The sequence below is a fragment of the Notothenia coriiceps genome, unplaced genomic scaffold, assembly GCF_000735185.1.
Source record: "Notothenia coriiceps isolate Sejong01 unplaced genomic scaffold, NC01 NC01_scaffold00010967, whole genome shotgun sequence".
Taxonomy (NCBI): domain Eukaryota; kingdom Metazoa; phylum Chordata; class Actinopteri; order Perciformes; family Nototheniidae; genus Notothenia; species Notothenia coriiceps.
The window spans coordinates 21,150-40,059 of record NW_011343668.1 but is presented as its reverse complement, the minus strand read 5'-3'; the positions used below and the strand labels follow the sequence as shown (position 1 = coordinate 40,059).

Here is an 18,910-nt window from a genome sequence, read left to right as displayed (position 1 = left end):
GGTTTAACCTTTGGTTGTTTGTCCGAGACCACTGATCGAATAATGTTTTTAGCATTATTGGAGTGTAATACTGTTGCAATTGCAGAAAGGTACACCAGTATAGGATTATAATCGTATTAAAATAACAAAATTACAATAAAATGGTGATGGATTTCATAACTCAAGTACGTTTTCTTCTCTTTTCGTGTATCGTCGTCATATGTCCAGCCAAGTGTCACAAAGCACGCTCTCGGTCTCTGGTCCCACATGGAAAGAGCCAGCCTCTGAAGGAGGTCTGTACAGAGGACAAGTGGTGATTATGTGGGTCGGCAGTCCTGCTCAGGCTCGCCACACTCGCATACTGCGCTGTCCTGCCAGGCCCCAACTCCTTCATTGATGATTTGAAGCCGAACCAAACCCTAGTACGGAGCGGTTCAGTAGGGTCGCAGTGCCGGCGTGGTAGATGTTCTCCTTCGACTCCATCTCCCGGGTCTTGGATGTGATGGTGCAGACGTGTGAGCTCAGCCGACTCCCATTCCTGCTTCCAGGAAGTTGCTAACCATGCCCTTGTAGACAGGTCCTCAGGGATGGAACCAAGCATCTCTTGTGCTCTCCTGTTGTAGGGGTGACGGGACTTGAGTCTGCTTGGGGTCGCTGCCTTAGTTGTGGTTTCATGCAGGATATGCCAGTCATGTTCTTGGGCTTTCCTTGCAAGTGCAAGGGTAGCGGCCTCTCGTCGGAGGCCGGCCGGGGCAATTCCCGCTAGGACTGGCAGGTAGGACACGGGGGTGGGCTTCAGGCACCCAGTTATGATCCGAAGGGCGTTGTTAAGTACGTTAAGTAAGTTTTAAAGGGCTGATAAACGATTTATCATACAGAGATTAATTGAAACCATTGAAAGCTTGGAATGGTTGAAAACATTGCAAATATCTAAAAGCACAGCAGCATGGTTTGCAAAATGTGTATAGGCTACATGATATGAAACAACATGCTAAATCCCTATGCTCCATAGGTTTCAGAATGTATACCACACAATGTGTACAGGAGACAATGTAAAAGGATTGTTTTGTATCGTTAGCACAAGAAAGAGTTATGGTCTGGGACGGGTTTGGATTATTATGATGCCTTTAGAGTCAGAAACACACACATCAATAGGAAGATACATCCGCACATTCTTCCGAATGCACATACTGTATTGTTAACATGCAAATCATTCGCGAAATGATGAAGGGCCTCTGAAGCTATCCATTGTTCAACTTCCTCTTTGCAATGAGTAACTTAAATGATCGGTATGTGATTTATCAGTAGCAGCTTTTGTGACCACATTCTCATTTCCTTTTTCTTTTGGCAGCGAGTCTTTCCAGGGGAAATAGTCTGCAGATTTATTTTAACCATTGCATTACCCAGTTTTAGGGAAGCTTATTTCAATAATACCGCAGGGTAACATTTACGTCACGCTGGAGGAAGTTAAACCAAAGAGAAAACTAATACGGAAGCTACATCGAAAAATATGTTTCGTAAAAAATATATCTTATTGATAAATATAGAGAAGATGTAAAGTCTCTCTTTTTAATTTTTAAAGCTACGTGATGTTTTCCTACGTTTGTCATGATAAATTATGTCTCAGGAATTAAATGTTTAATTATGGCAGTTTTAAAACAAAATATGACGGCAAAATTAAATCTGTCCTCCACTCTAGCTGTGACATCACGCACTCTAAAATCTGAAGAAGGCCTCTTTACCAAGGTCTGAACAATGTTTAATATCTCTAAAGATAGTTAATAATGTCAGAAAGATGTGTAACATTTTAAAGTTGGAATGAGGTTTCTAGCAGTTGAAGTTGCATGAAGATTGTTCAAGTCTGAAGAGTTTCTCCATTGACTTCCATGTTACAAATTTGATGAATTAAGGGATGTATCTCTGGAATTAGGAAAGTTATAAATGAGCAAAGTAATTAATAGCCATCGATTCCCGACCGAGCTGAACGTTTTGATGTTTGAACGGAGTTTCTGCGATGTGGAATGTGGGAGAAGAANTGTGTGTGTGTGTGTGTGTGTGTGTGTGTGTGTGTGTGTGTGTGTGTTATCTGATCCGAATGGTTTCTATTTCCTTTTCTTTATGGCGGTAATTTTGGACCGGGGTCCAAAATTACCGCCATAAAGAAAAGGAAATAGAAACCATTCGGATCAGATAACACACACACACACACACACACACACACACACACACACACACACACACACACACACACACACACACACACACACACACACACACACACACACACACACACACACTAGATGTGTTTCCCCCCACCGGTTATGTGGCCATCCCCCCATGGCACACCTGGCACACGCAATACATGTTCAGTGTATATTCTTTGTGTATTTACTGCAGTTGTTCATGTAGGGCCTATACCAGTAGTCTGATACAATATTTACAGTTTGAAAGGGTGTTAAATGAAATTTGGTGATGATTAATGGTTTTTGTGTTAATGTAATAGCAGTTAAAACAGGACCGGTCAAATTTTACCACGAACACCAAATAGGAGGGTTAATATATTTCGACCCCAGCCAGGTTATTTGGAATTGAAATAGGGAAACACCCATGGGAAAACCCAAATAGAAGAGAGAGTTAGGTGAGAGACGGGAAGAGAAAGGGAAGGATAGTGGAGTGGACGGATGGGTATTACCAAGCAGAGGAAGTACCCAAAATGCCCCCAGATTCACCACACTACATGGAACCGTTTTCTTAAACTGACTGCCTTCTTCATTACAAACCCTCTGCATTTCCACTTCCTCAAGCCATTCACATTCAAGGTCTTTCCGTGTGTAGTTTACACGCTGTGATGTCACACCCTGAGGGGAGAGTAGTGAGATGGTTTTCTGATGAATGAAACCTCGATGGATTACATGAGACCTAAATCATTTTTTCTAAGTGAAGATTACATTCATGAATTTACATAAGGTGATTTGTTGCTGCAATTAGTGTCATAGATGCAACCAGGCAAGATCCTTTATTGTTTCATATGCTTATTATTTTTCAGGTATAATGAAGGAATTGCTTGGTTATTTAAATTGCAGGAATTCAGCATTCGTTAGGACATATAATTTTTTGTGACTTTTTATTGGGGTTTTAAAAGTGAAACATATAAGCAATGGTTGTAATATTGTATTAGGATTAACAACACAATTGTATTTAACTTCAAAGCTTTTATAATTTATAAGCCCTTTCGTTTTTTCTACCTGAAAGCCTGCACAATGATCTAATGATGAAGATAATTTGTGTTTTCCACATTTATCGTAGAGAAAGAAGGAAACATCTGTATTCTGATGGGACTTTTTGCAGGTTTTGTGCTTAAAAAGAATTCTAGGATTATATTAGAGAAATAGTTACCTACATACATTTGGCAAGACCATTTCTTAGAAGTTCCATGGGACACTTTTTGCATTTCTCCGAGACCTCCATATTTTGGTAAATGTAAAAATGACATGTGTCTAATGACCCACACATTACAATACATATAATTTAGCTGATGCTTTTATCCAAAGCGATCATTTAAAAATGTTTACATGTGATATTCATAACTGTCGCTTTGTGTCTCAATCAACACAGTAGTCTTTAAACCTGTATTGCTTTACAATAATCTTAAAATTGTATTCATTTACACAATAATGTTGAGTTTCGACTTGTTTATTATTGACAAGTCCTTTCGATTTCCCTACCTGATAATGACAGAGTTAATTGGGTTTTTTCCTTTCATCAGGGAAACAGCTCGCGCTATGCACACTGACGGGACTTTAACGGTTTTTTTTATGCCATTTTCTTTTTTTTGCGGTGGAGCAGCACATGCATATAAGAAACCCGGAGGCGGAGTCATCTGATAGATGTGTAGCAGCCAGCCTGAGTGCGAGTGCAACAAGGATCTCCTTCCGCTGTCCGTATGTGCAGAGAGCAGTCTGATATCGCTGGGAGGGTAAGGTTTTGTCCCTTTTACGCACTGAAAAATGTATTTGACTTAGCTATAAATGTGTCCTTTTGTAAATTTACAGCTTTTACCACAAGTAGGTGCTTGTATTTTATATTATAAAGGCATTTAATGTGCGGATGTGGCTTTCGCAGTGAGCTAGCTCCTCGTAGCCTGTGTGGTCCTTTGTGTCCTCCATTGCTCTGGTGACAGATCTTGGGAGGAAAGGCAGCCGGTTAGCCTGCTGCTAATTCAACACTTAAATCCCCTTTTTAAAGGATAATTCACTTAATGCAACACTCAAACTAGTCTGGTATTTACATATGTATAGCTGTGTATTTAGCCTTCAGCATCTTCCGGCTTGCATTAACCGAGAGCAAGCGTTCACACAAGCGCTTTAAATGGAAGCTGTTTAACACCCGGCTAACACACCCTCCATGTCTAGTTATTTAAAAAACCTGGTAGTTATTATAAAGTGGGGTTAAGAGTATTCTGATGCTGCTATTTGTTTATATTTAAAGAAAATATCTTGAATGGTTAGTGGTCAAATATTATTTCCAGGGGATGCTAATGCTAACTATGAACTGGGCAGTTGTTGGTTAACCTCGTTAATTGCAGGATGTGCTGAATGAAATTATCCGCTAATTTGTGTAAAGCTGTCATTTAAATGAATTTGTCTTTCTTTAATGGCATTTTTATGAAATGCTGTGCTCTTACTTTTTTTTTTTAAATGAATTTGCAATACCATCACTTTTTGATAAGAAAGTTGCAAATGTACTTTGAGATGTTGTATGACCTTCTATAATGGCATGTAATACTATGACATAACGGGACACTTTACTATGACTCATACCATTTTATGACATTTGTTAATGTCATACTATGACATTGTTCTGACATTTTATGCAATACAATTACATTTTTAACACATACTATGCTATGACATTTTGTGTATTATACAATTCAGCATTATTTTTGGTATCAAGTACTTGAATGTACTTTTTTCCATGAGCTGTTGCCTTCAAATCAACAAACCATATCTGTGGTTCTTCAAAGCAGAAGAATAACTTGCTTTATCTTCATTTCTCCTGTAGAAAATGTCGTGTGGGCTGTGGAAAGAGACCCTGGCTCTGGCAGAGGACTACCTGTCCCTGAGCTGCACGAGCCCCCGGCCAGCCCCCCCGCCTCCCAGCGAGTCAGCCGCTGCCATGAGGTGCCTGGCCCGGGACATGGAGGCGCAGCACCAGGCCCGCTTCCACTCCCTCGCTCAGAGCTTCCTCAGGCAGTGTGGGCCGGACCCCTGCTCCAGCCTCAGGAAGGTGATAGAGGAGCTGGTGGGAGATGGACACTTGAACTGGGGGAGGGTTGTTTCCCTTTTCACCTTCACCGGGGTGCTGGCCAGACAGCTGCAGGAGCAGAAGGGTGTGAAGCTGGGGCAGGAGCCAGGACCGGAGCCAGGACCGGAGCCTGGGAGCTTCAGAGGGCTGGCAGAGACCATCGCTGACTACCTGGGGGAGGAGAAGAAGGACTGGATGCTGGAGAACGACGGATGGGTAGGTTACAACATGTCTGCCTTTCAACTGATTACATCTTAGATATTGCAGAGCTGTGTCAACACAAACATTGGAGATAAGGGGTATGTTTGATTGTATCGAAGGCGTTAGGCAATTTACATTTAAAAAATCCCCTTCAGACTCAAACTGAAAGTGATGCATTTAGAATTTGGGCGTTGGAAACCCCCCAGAGTTTGATAGGATCATGTTCGCTTCCTGCTCCGTTTTATATTCAGATCTGTGTAAACGTGGCTTAGAAACCAGCCAGGGCTTAGTTTAGATGCAGCCTTTTGAGTTTACGCTTCGCAGATGAGACGACGGACGCTCATGTTTCATGTGGTTGCTTTGATTATATGAATTGTAGAGCAGCAACAGGAGAGATTGTGAGGAATGTCGTCTACAGAAAAGACAACCCTCAAACGGAGTTGGGTCTTAAATGATCAAACTGTTTTGTAAAGGTCAAACAGAAGCTGTGTTGTCGGGCAGAACTGGACTATACACTCGTCTAGCCAGTGGCAATGAAAAGGACGAAGGTCATTTCAAACGTGCTTGTTGTGGTTTATTTAAGTGGGAAAAGGGTTGGGATGGAACCAAGTTCCCAGAAGCCTCACCAAACGGAACACAACTACAGTTGAATGTCTGCTTTTGTCAATGGGTTTGCCCTGGCCCCCTCCCAAACACCCCCCCCCACACACACACACACACACACACACACACACACACACACTGTGGAAGCATTTCTTTCACACTCACATGATAACACACACACACACACACACACACACACACACACACACACACACACCCTCACCCCTCCCCCCTCCTTTCTTCAGCTGGCAGCTGGTTTCAACAGACACGTAACCAGCTCAGCCAGATGGACTTTGTAGTAACAGTCAGGGCTTCTATGTGTGTTGGGTTTGGCTTCATATTGAAGTTAGCGTGGTATGACTATGAAAACAAGCAGCTGCAGAGGAACACCTGGAGCCGAGAGCAGGTGCAACTCTGGCCAACTGTGTGGCTCCAGTCTGACAACATGACGGAGACAAATACAGCAGAACTGGTTATTATTGTCTCGCTAATGGAGCGGAAGAAGCTAGAATGAGTTCATAACTAAATTGACTGTGAACGAACAAAAGGCCATGTTTCTGTAACTTCATGTTATTTTAATGACTTTATACACTATTGCCTATCTTAATGTTTAATATAATGGTTTTGTATTAGTAACCTATACACCTTAAATCTCCAAGTAACTTGTACAACATTTGAAGTATATAATGTGAACATACTGAAGTCAAGTACAAGTTCCTCAAACATGATGGAGAGATTTACAGCAGAACAGTTTTTTAATGTGTTGCTAAAAGAGCAGAATAAGCTAGATTTAAATCATATATATATATATATATATATATATAAATATATATATATATAGCCAAATTGAATTATTTCTGCACAAAAATGAAGAAAATGAAAAACTTCAGGTTGACACTTTGACATGATTTATTCTGCTTACTTTAAAAAACTGCTTGGCTGTCAGGATATTTAAAAAGTTGCCGATCTCAGCAGTACTGAGGGCAAATATCTGTCTGTGTTTATGTAAAAGCACGGCGCTGTCAGGGACTGAGACTTATTATCCATAATATAATTGCCGCTAGCTGTCGGCCAAGCTGTCGTTTGGCAGCTTATACTCTCTCTCTCTCTTTTTGTTTTTAAAAACCTACAACATAAGCAGAAAAACTCACGAGAAGCAGATAAACATTCGCTCTTGCCAGTAAATGAAAAGTTTTTAACCATTTGTTGTTTCTCTTCTCGTAGGAGGGGTTCTGCTCGTTCTCCCGCACGGCCAGAGGGGTGAGCCAGGACTCGTCCATGAAGACGGCGCTGATGGCCGCCGCTGGGGTCGGCCTCGCCGGACTCACCTTCCTCCTGGTGCGCTAAGCTAGCCTTCGTCATCATTAACACGTCTCCATCCATGTTCTCATATGGCACAGTTCAGCAGACGAACATCGATGCTGCAAACACAGGCCTAATCTGTAGTGAATTCAGGGTTATAATCTCAAGTCATCAACTGAATGTTTGCACATGCTCACACCCCACAGACGCATCAATACTGACATTTGCTCCTTAAGATTGTAAACATAATCTCAATGCCTTCAGAGAAGTTGGAGTAAGTGGCATTTAGCTTGCATATCTTTAGACAGTTTAATTACTTAAGCACAGGTTTCTGCACAGAATCGTCGTTGCGCTCAATGTTTTGTATTTTCGACTGTGCAGCTATAAGACTTTCATTTCAGTTATTCCCACAGCTTTTGGTTTTGATTTGTTCAATTGTAAGCTGCCTTTTTTTATTCATGCGTTTACCTGAGTTGTGTACGTGGTATAGAGCGATTCTTGTGTACAATGTATAAATTAATATATTATATTTATATGAAATGAAACTGTAAGCAGGGGCCCTTTTTTTTCTATCTGACCCGCAGCTAACTCAGTTGTTTCATTGTTCTCATGCGTGTCCTGCATCCATGTGAAATGTGATTTACAACAAAACGGTGCTACGATATGTTGTGAGTTGTTTCTCATATCAAACAAACCAGGGACCAATCTGACTTCAAACATATTGCTATTAAAACAAACCGTTGCTATAGCATTTCCCCCCCTACAGATCTCTTAAACATTATATTTTTACATTGTTTTGGTCTATTTATTTGTCACTGTTTTTTTTTATAATAAAAAAAGAACCAATAATGGAGTTTGTGATTCTTGTGTGTGCAGAAAAGTCTTTCTTTCTTTCTTTCAGTGTGTCCTCTTTCAGCAGGTCCGCACAGTAGGAATATGAAATGGTCTGCCCTCCTTTTTATATGCAGACATATTTCCATAAATAAGATATGTCCTCCTGTCTGCCTCTGTGCTCCTCTGACCAGCGCTCTGCTCAAGTTACGCAACAGGATTCAAGAAACATACTTACGCTCAAAATGTGACATTGGTTTGTCATTTGAGAAAAAAGGATCTAATTTGTTTCTTTCGAATTAAAAACCTGTGCAGAAAACGAGAATTAAAGGACAGGTTTGCCACTAAATTAGCCATTAAACATCTTTTGAAAAATTCTGACAATGTATTTAAGTTAATGGACTGCATTTATAGAATGTGTTAAGGCTGTATATTGATATAACACTAGTTTATTTGACGTGCTTATACATGTATAGTAATCCAACATTAACACATGTTACTGATCTTAACGTTATATGTACACACATTGGCTTAATGGCCTTATAACCTTATATTGCTTAATATAAGGACCTTTATACAGAAATGTCAACAAAAAATGAGATAGGAAAAGTTACGGCTTGTCAACATTGATTTATATAAACTGACTGTACAACAAACAATCCCTAAAAAAAGGAATACAGATTAGAAAGACATTTAACTAAGAGGAGACGACCTCACAAACTTGATGATTACAAATGAGGTGTGTGTGTGAGAGAAACTGCAATGAGGTCGTTGTGCCTGCATCTCTGACTTCTCATAAGCAGACAAAGAGCCTATGTGTGGGTCTTTACAATCAGTTAGAGCGCTAAAAATGATCCCCCCCCCACACACACACCAACTATTGTCTCCATTACGATCACAACACATAGTACAGATAACATTGTTTGTGAAAAAAGAGAACCACGGCAGCTTCTGATGTGGAGATGAGTTTCCTGTTGACAGTTGTTACTCTACCACGCAGTAAAACCCCAACACCAGTGTTGCAAACAGCAGACAAATCTCTTGTTATTATCTGTGTATTTTATGGATTATATAGTGAAGAGATTACATGGGCAGAAGTCCTCTATTACTACTTTCAAAATCAATCTAGAGGGCTTAAAGAGCCAAAATAGATGTTCCTTTCATTGTTACATTGACAGTAAACACAAAGAACAATGGCTCCCTTTGAAGGATAACGCGGTTAATAAATCGCATGAAAAGCCAACAGCGAATTAATCCTATTAACAAGTATTCTGTGCATCCAAAGCGTGATATAGCTTTGATATTTCTGCGTTTCATACATTTCCTTATCCTGATGGTCACTGTGTTTTTTTTCTTTAGTCTATGACACATGCTGCTCTGCTGCCACAAATACTCAATAGAAACCAAAACTGTGGCTGAAAAAACCCCCGACAGATTCACAGTCTGCCCCTAATGTGTGCTAAAATAAAAACAGTGCACAGCTGTTTTAGGAAATTATAATATAGTATAATAAGATTAACTTTTTTCACATGCCAGCTGGGAAATGTGTTTTTCCTATTGGTTAGCCTTTTTTTTTTTTTAAGTAGTTATATAGAACCATGACCCGTTTTTAAAGATTTATGTTTTCAATAGGAAGCAATAAGCTTAAGGCTACAGACAGGCCGGAGAAGGACCCTGTGAGGGGAGTGAGCGGCGTGTTCAACTCTGTGACCTCCACTCACCGACACAACAACAAACACACAGCTGCTCCTCTTATCACCGCTCAATATGTTCACACAGATACATAACCACTGAAAAAAACATGAATATTCCTGTATTTCTGATTGTTTAAGCAAGTTCTCAAATATGAAAGGTACTGTTTACTTATATAAAATGCTATTATAAGATGATTTTTTCAAAAAATAAGATTATATTACATTCAAATATTATACTTTTACTTCACTACTACTTTTATTTGACACCTAGTTATTGTTACTTTGCAGATTTAAAAGGACACACCTATCATGAGCATTTACAGACTTTTTCACGAATAAATATCACCAAAAAACAAAAATGTGTTACTTATTATTATTATTTGTATGTATTAAATAAATGTTTGTAGTTTCATGTTTATATATTCATATGATGCATTATTTTAATAAATAAACTACTACGTGCTCATTTCTATTATTTTCCAGAACAGAGATCTAAACATCGGATAAAGTCAGGTTGGAAATGTCAGGGTATTATTTGTTCTCATATCAATCATATTAACACTATATTGACATATTAAATGTGTATTAAAAAGGGAATTTGTGATATATAATATATACATTTATATTTGTAAATAGGCTACATCCTTGTCCAATGCTAATGTTTCTGGAATTTTGGAGAAATCTTCAAATGCAAATGGAAAACAGTTTTTTTTTTGTGTATTTTTAGAAGTTTTCATTCACTTAAGGTAAAATAAGACGTGATATATAGAAGCTAAACAGCCCAGACTCCAGATTGACCGGTGTACAAATAATTCATGTTTTAGCAGGAAGCTGTGTTTCCGCCCCATGTTGATTTATCAGATAGGCTTATTGATATTGATTTCATCTGGTGATAACAGAAGGACGAGGAGGAAGTCAATCACCATTGACGGGGAAGATGGTATCAGACACACAGCCGGCTGTGATCACCACAGAGAGAAATTTGACTGAAGTCAGGCGTTACTTTGCCAAAACAACTCGGCACTTCCATAAGTAAAAGTCATCATTGGTTGTTCAGTGATGCTTTATTGCATTTCAGAGAATTAGCGTGGTTTGAATTTATTACAAATTAAATTACAAAAGCATAACAATACTTTAAGTTGTTTTCAAAAGTTCAAATATGTTCGAGTCAAAGTCATTTTTGCTACGCTAATACAATTGCTACAGTAACAAGAAATAGCAGATTTAGTACTAGGGCATATTTTGCAAATTCGATCTGAAGAGAAGAGTTTGTATTCATCATGATTTCAGATTTAGTTCTAATCAAAAAAAAAATATATATATATTGTATGTCTGACCTACCAAAACATGGTAGAATAGTTTGGCATTTATAAATTCTTGCCGAGAGTTAAATGAGAAGATTATGACCACTCGTATCTGAATGGTAACAATATGGCTACAACTAGCAGCTGGTTCGCTTAGCTTAGCATAAAGACAGGAAACAGGGGGAAACATCTAGACTGGCTCTGTTCAGACGTAACAAACCTGCCTACCAGAACCTCTAAAGTTCACAAAACTAAACATCTTACTGTGTGCCTTGTTTGATCCACACAAAAACCAAAAGTGTAGAAATTACAATTCACTATTTTACGAGGTTGTGTGCCGGACTGTTTCATTGCCTGGACCCGTTACTCTGCTAGGGGGCCAGGCATGAAACAGTTCCGCATTAACCCCACCATCAAACAGCAAATTGCTGTTTTTACACTCTGGTTTTTGCATGGATCAAACAAAACAGATGTTCATTAGTGAGCTTCAGAAGTGCTGGTAGGCAGCTTTGATTGACAGGAGCCAGGCTAGATGTATCCCCATGGTTCCAGACATAATGCTAAGATAAGCTAAACCAAACGTTAGCCGTAGCTTCATATTAACATTCAAACATAAAAGTGGTAGCAGTCGTCTCATTTGCCAACTCTTGGCAAAAAAGCAAATTATCTTATTTCCAAAAATGTCAAACTATTCCTTTAATAACAATATGGCTACAACTAGCACCTGGTTCGCTTAGCTTAGCATAAAGACAGGAAACAGGGGGAGACATCTAGACTGGCTCTGTTCAGACCGTTCAGACTTAACAAACCTGCCTACCAGAACCTCTAAAGTTCACAAAACTAAACATCTTACATTATGCCTTGTTTGATCCACACAAAAACCAAAAGTGTAGAAATGACAATTCACTATTTCACGATGTTGTGTGCCGGACTGTTTCATTGCCTGGACCCGTAAGTCTCTGCTAGGGGGCCAGGCAATGAAACAGTCCGGCATATAACCCCACCATCAAACAGCAAATTGCTGTTTTTACACTCTGGTTTTTGCATGGATCAAACAAAACAGATGTTCATTAGTGAGCTTCAGAAGTGCTGGTAGGCCGCTTTGATTGACAGGAGCCAGGCTAGATGTATCCCCTTGGTTCGGGACATAAGGCTAAGACAAGCTAACCAAACGTTAGCCGTAGCTTCATATTAACATTCAAACATAAAAGTGGTAGCAATCGTCTCATTTGGCTAACCCTTGGCAAGGAAGCAAATGAGCAAATTTCCAAAAATGTCAAAATATTCCTTTATATTGGTAACATGTGTGGTTTGAGTAACAATTTCATTTGTTCCCATTCCTGAGTAAGTGTACGTGTGATGTTTTTGAAGAGAGCAGTTCCTCAGGCTCCAGGCAGCTGAACAGCTTCTTGACTTGCATCGTGAACACACGGCATTATTTTTTCATGTGTTCATTCATAAAAAGAAGTAAAGATCAGCGCCCAGATCTTCAGAGTTGCTCTTATCATCGCTTGCCTGTATTCACAGTGAAGATAAATGGTCTGATGGCTGACGGTAAAACTCATTTGTCTTTGTTTTAATTTTTCCCAATCATATTTTTAGGATTGTTTTTCTTGTCTTGTTTTCTTGTTTGAATTTCCTTTTGTGCTCAAATAAGCAGTTGTGAGAGAAAGTAGCCATTCAAAAAACAAACCATTGACCTTGCAGTGTGAATACAGGCAGTGCTTTAACCTCCAGCTTTTAACGGTGTCCTCATTTGTTCAAGACATTCTTGATCAATTTCACGACCTGTTCACAGGAAACACAAAACATGTTGGTTGTTAAGGACAGGTTACGATTCATGGATAAGTTGTCATCTAATTGTCAATAAGCATTGATGAGCCGCTCAGGATGAATTGTAATCTCTTTGGTTGATAGTCCAACTCAAAGTCCGACTTCTCGTCTAATATTGTTTAACTTTTGTGATAAGTACTACTTTTATAGTGTATGTTGGCATGCTATCACAGTAAACTTCAAACACGGTTAACATTTTGAGCATGTTAGTATGATGGTGTCACAGAGCATGACCCTGGTTTACTGTTGAATATTAAATCAAATTGATTTATTTCATGTTATATTAACTGATGTGAATTCCCCATCAGTAACCAGGTAATCCTGGTATCTTATAATAACTAGTGATAACGAATGTGATATCGATTCTGCTGGCAGTAAAAAAAAAATGTAGAAATGTTTACTGTAACTTGACATCCAAATGTTTTTATGAGCCTAAAATAAAACCTTCATCCACTTAAAACTAATCAGTTGTTTTGTTGTAATGCTATACTTTAAAAAAAGATGTAGAAAACATAACTGACTGACACACTGACCTCATCCGGAGGAGGGATTTTTCCCGTCTTGAGCTTGGAGTAGATCAGCTGGCCGTTCACAGAAATCTCAAAGCTGTCTGTGGGGTGAGAAAGTACATCAATGTTAATTCATTGTAGTATATTGTATTATTTACACAATAGTATCTGTGTGTAAGTAAAGCAGGTTTATCTAAGAAACAGGAACTATATCACTGATACTACATTCCTGTCACCAAAAGAAACACCAGAACAAAAACAGGTTGGTTTTCAAGTTCTGACACTTAAGAAAAACGAGTAAACAATCATATTTTTAGGACGTGACAAGAGATAGTGTTTAAAAAGTCCCATTGTTACCAGTGGTGTAAAGTCACTAAGTAGATTTACTCAAGTACTGTACTGCTACTTTGTACTTCTACCCCACTACAATTCAGAGGTTAATCGTGTACTTTTACTTGTGAAATATGATAAACACTTAAATAATGCTTTAGTTTGAGAGTAACAAGCTAGCCTGCAGTATACAGAGTAATTCAAACTAGCTGCACCTTTACCAGCCTTGATAACACTCTTATGCATCAATAATTATAATCAATCATATCATATATACAATTCTGAAATGGGCCAATTTGTATAATGAGTACTTTTGGCAATACTTTTGTGCTTTTACTTGAGTCACAATTTGATTGCAGGACTTTTACATGTATTCCGACACACTGGTACTTCTACTGTTGCTCAAGTTCGAGGTCTGAGTACTTCTTCGACCTCTGGTTGTTACCCATAACGTGTCATGATAAGACTACTTTATGTTGTGTCCTTTTCTCTTTCATTATGACGGATGAGTCTGAGTGTAGAAGCAAAAGCATCTTACTCTGCCTCCCGACCCTCCCGGTCACCTCCTTCACTCCAGGAACCTGCCGAATTGCTTCGGCTAGTTGCCCGTAACGGTATGAGTAACCTCATCCGCTACTGCAAACAAAACAAGAAGGAGGAGAAACACATCAGGAAAAACAAACAGATTATTGGCACACAGAAACTCTCAGACCAATAAAGAATGTCTGTGTGGATGAAAATAAGCAGATCTTTTACAGCTCAAAGTTCAGTATTTCTGTGTCCTTTTCTTTTGATCCACAATATATTTATTTGTAAAACCATGAAATACAATATTTAGTTTGAAAGAATATACAATTGCTGGATTGACACAAAGTAAAGTACAGAAAACTTCAAACAAGAATGCTTCCCATGTTTCACTGTACGTAGTATGGTGGTATAAACAAAATGGATTCTATTAGATGAAAAGTATTTACATAAAAGTACAAGTAGTAAGAAGAATACAATACTAATACAAGCTCAGAAACGGCAATGTTTACATACAATACTTATATAAAACCCTCGTAAATCCTGTTAAGTTAGGATCCTTAACATAGTTTGAGTATTGAGATATAATTCCCAACAGCAACAGGACTACGCCCTAGTGTGAAATAAAACAAAGATCTACCTTCTAACTTTAGAGATGTTATTACAGTGTGTTCTGAGATCATGTTACAGTATATAAAGTGAAACACTCACCAGTATTCGACCTCCACTGAAGCCATGATCTTTGAGAGCTGTTTTCACGGCTTTAAGTCGACGTAGAGCTGTGAGCCTTTAGTCAGGAAATGAGTAGAATAAAGTGCAGAGTCATTGTTTTCGTCTTTATAAAAGTACACCGCACCCTGTGGGAGGGGGAAACCAGTCTGACTGCCTTCTGAGTCATACCTAGCCACCAGTTGTATTTATATTCAGTACACTTAGTTTCTTTTCTCATGCCGTGTTCAAGAGTTACTTTAATGCTTCTTTAACCAAGTGTTCCCACACCACTTCATTTTCTTCAAATTCAAAGGTTTCACAGGTCCCACTTCACTCAAAATGACAAGACAGGGCTTAGTTTGAGACATAGATCAAGGTTCATGACTGTCACAACACTGAGAATTTGTGACACAAAGAGTAATAGCAGGCATTAAAGAAACTCAGAAATATCAATTAAAGAGAGAAACGCCCATGTGTTTAAAAATGCCTTGCTGTATTAGTGACAGAAGGCAATATCGTCTTCTCTAACACAGCAAAACAATATAATTAGTAAGTTATGTAGAGATTTGAGAAAAATAACAACGTAAAATCACTTAAATGTCTTCACTTGCATGTAAATAAATATTTCTTTTTATAAATATATACATTTAAGCACTTTAAAACGCCTGTCTATTTATGAAAATCTTCTAAATCTTTCAAGGCCTCAATTTTTTCCTTCAAAATTCACAAACAGTCAAGAATTTGAAGAACTTCCTTAATTATTCCTTCTTGAGGAGGTTCCTACTCCTCGTTAAATAACCAATTCAAGGACCTTTCAATGACTTTCCAGACCCAATTCACTCAAATTGGCATTGATAGATACATGGATGACTAGTTTCCTTTGCATTGCACTCTCTTGAGTCAGGTTGCAAGTGAAACAATGACTAACATGTAGACAGCGGCACATTCATTGTGGCTCAAAACATTCCACTTCGGTTTCTACCCCTCAAATTCACCAAGTTTCAATATTATAATTGAATGATTATGCTATTCCAAATAGTGCTGGAGGACAAATCATCAAGATCACACAAGGCTTCAGCAGCCACAGTTTGATGAATAAAGCAGATGTCCTCCTGGGATGCTTTTGTGCAGAACTCACACATTCAGTCAATGTCCACTTGCTGCAGGAGCGCATGGAAACAGTGACTCTTTCCAAAGTACACACGGAAAAGCTGTATAAAAATCCCTCACCCGTTAAGAATGAGGAAAAGTGACTGTACCGATGTAGAATTGAAGCCAAGGGCCAATCATCAGTGTCCTCAGCTCACCTATCACTGTATCTAACAGCTGAGCCTCCATCAGTTTGGTCCGAGGGAGATGAACGGGGGTTACTGTGGGGGATTTCAAACCCCAGCAGCTGCTGCCCCTCTGAGGAATCTGTTCACACAGCGGACTCTTTGTCTCCTCTGCACAGATACGTTCAAGAATCCACCAGCAGGACGATCTGCAGGACTGCACTGCCCCACTGATGATGGACTCTGTGCAATGGCAACAATTCAATTAAAACGATGTGAGGTATGCAAGCCTGAAAATATATACAGACCTGGAAACGTTATTTCGATCTCTCTGTCTGTACACATAAACTGAAAGATTGACATTAAAGTTGACTTTGACACATCAATGTGGACACAACATTTTACGATGGCATTTTATTTTCTCGATTAATCATATCAATGATTAAATACAAGGTTGAATTATGTCAGAAAGACAAAAAAAGAGCATCCAATCTTGACATCTGGGCCCCAATGAAGTTTGTTTTTTGTGCTCAACAGACCCAGAAGGTTTCAGCTGTATTTTATACCAAATACATTTGGAAATAACCCCTGCAGATATAAGTGGCTGTTTCTTCTTCTTCTTAAAGCTTACTACTAAATATGAATTTGATTTTAATCTGAATAATTGTCACGCATTGAAACACAGACATGATTTCGAACGATGTTGCCAAAGCTTTTTTAACATTTTATTTGTTTAAAATGATGTCCAGTACAAAATGTTTACAGTAATACCCTTACGTCTGTCAGTTCCCCTGAATAAAATATTTTAATCTGTTCAGCTCATGCCAGATAACAGTATCTATAAGATACACTAGATTGTAATTTGCTCATACAATAGTTGATGACAAAGATATAGCAATAGTACCTTTGTAACAATAAAAACTATCAGCAATATGTTGGTGGACACACTCTCAATACAATAACATTACATACATTGTTCTGTAAAAGTTGCATTGCAATCTGCCCATATTTTACAAGATTTTCAAATTCATGTATATCTGTTCATTAACTAAGAGACAAAAGGTTGTGATACGAGTCTTTACACATTATAAAAATGATGCAGTGTAGCAGTGGCTCAGCAGCCGTCCTCTGAAGCTGCTGTAACAGATGTACAATGCACTTAGATGTGTTCTTTTTTTTTCTTAAAACAAGGCAACTTCTCAAACTTCATAATAAATAATAAACCCTCTGCAACAAAACGGTACCTGTGGATATATCCAGTTCATATATATATATATTTTCATAAACTTGTACAAAATATGTTTAAAAACATCTTCTCCTCGTGTATTTTTACTTTTAAAAAAACAAAACAAGGTTAAGATGGTTGAATTGTGTTCGACAGCGTTTTGGTGGGATCGACAAAAGCATGACACAGTCTGCATGCACTGGTTTCCATGGAAACTCAGGTGTGATTCTTCCAGTTGATTGGGTGCGCCTCTCTGCTCCTTGGCTTCGACTAAACATTGATCTGAAATAGCGTCCTGGACATGATTCTCTCTCGCTCGTTCACTTCCTCGTTTCGATCCGCTCACAGCATCAGCCTCATTGATTGGCGGGACTCTTTGACCCCGCCCCCTGGATTCGGAGGGTCCTCCTGTGGGAACGTCACCTTATCCGGGGTGTAGTCATTACGCTTTATATCTGGGAGGAGAAGAGGAAAAATATGTTGCAAGAGATTCAAATGGTTACCTTGGTTACCGTGTGTTTGTATTCTCTCTTTCAATGTTTATGCTACAGCTGGGCAATGAAGACATTTCAATCAATATACATCCTACATTTTGGTTATCGTTATATTGCACAAGTGTGTTTTCTTGCTTTTTTTTTTTAAAGGCTGCGTCACAGGAAATGGATGTAATTTCCTGAACTGACTAGGCTGTTCTAGCTGTTCAGTGTTGTGCTATTAAAATACAAGTGCAATGAATAATATATACTGTTTACTCTGCTGACGCTGGCTGTTCAGAAAACACTGCTGAGAGATGACTGCGTAATTTGCAATATACCATTTTTAAACACTATTATTATTGTCATTTGCTTTCTCAATGCTTTATGTTCAATTAATTTACTTAATTTTGTTACCATGAGTGAAAAAACATATTCAACTAAATCATAACTCAAAGTAGAGTATTTGTATGACTGGAGGGAGTCCTTAAATTGTCCGAATGCTCTGGTTGAGGTTGGAGCGTCCGAAGTCTTTTATTCTAGGAAGACTGAACAGCAGCTGCTCCCGACGCCTCACCTGGGAGTTTGAGTTTGCGGCAGCAGGAGTTGCAGTGGTGTTTGGCTCTGAAGTTCCTGATGGCATCATCGCCCAGGTTGGCCGGTCCAAAAATCATATCATAGGATCTGCAGGAGTCACACAGAGATCAGTGAGTGCAAACACAACAGAGAAAGAAAGCAGATAGAGTGGGAAGAGTATTGAATATGGTGAGGCTGCTACTGGTTATTGAGTTTGTTGTGTATTAATACACTTA

General features: G+C 38.8%; 1 protein-coding gene and 1 long non-coding RNA gene across 2 annotated transcripts; one reads left to right on the top strand and one right to left on the bottom strand.

Annotated features, from left to right (window-relative positions):
- The first annotated feature begins 3,849 nt into the window (after positions 1–3,849).
- Positions 3,850–11,220, top strand: bcl2l10 (BCL2 like 10). Its single transcript, XM_010772098.1, has 3 exons — positions 3,850–3,955; positions 5,041–5,499; positions 7,312–11,220. Exons 1-3 carry the CDS (start codon positions 3,923–3,925, stop codon positions 7,432–7,434), a joined length of 615 nt encoding a protein of 204 aa, XP_010770400.1. The 5' UTR covers positions 3,850–3,922; the 3' UTR covers positions 7,435–11,220.
- Positions 10,960–15,236, bottom strand: LOC104946312 (uncharacterized). Its single transcript, XR_798435.1, has 4 exons — positions 15,127–15,236; positions 14,429–14,526; positions 13,585–13,661; positions 10,960–13,006 (listed from the first exon to the last, which is right to left on the bottom strand). It is a non-coding gene; the product is annotated as an uncharacterized lncRNA (long non-coding RNA).
- Positions 15,237–18,910: the final 3,674 nt, after the last annotated feature.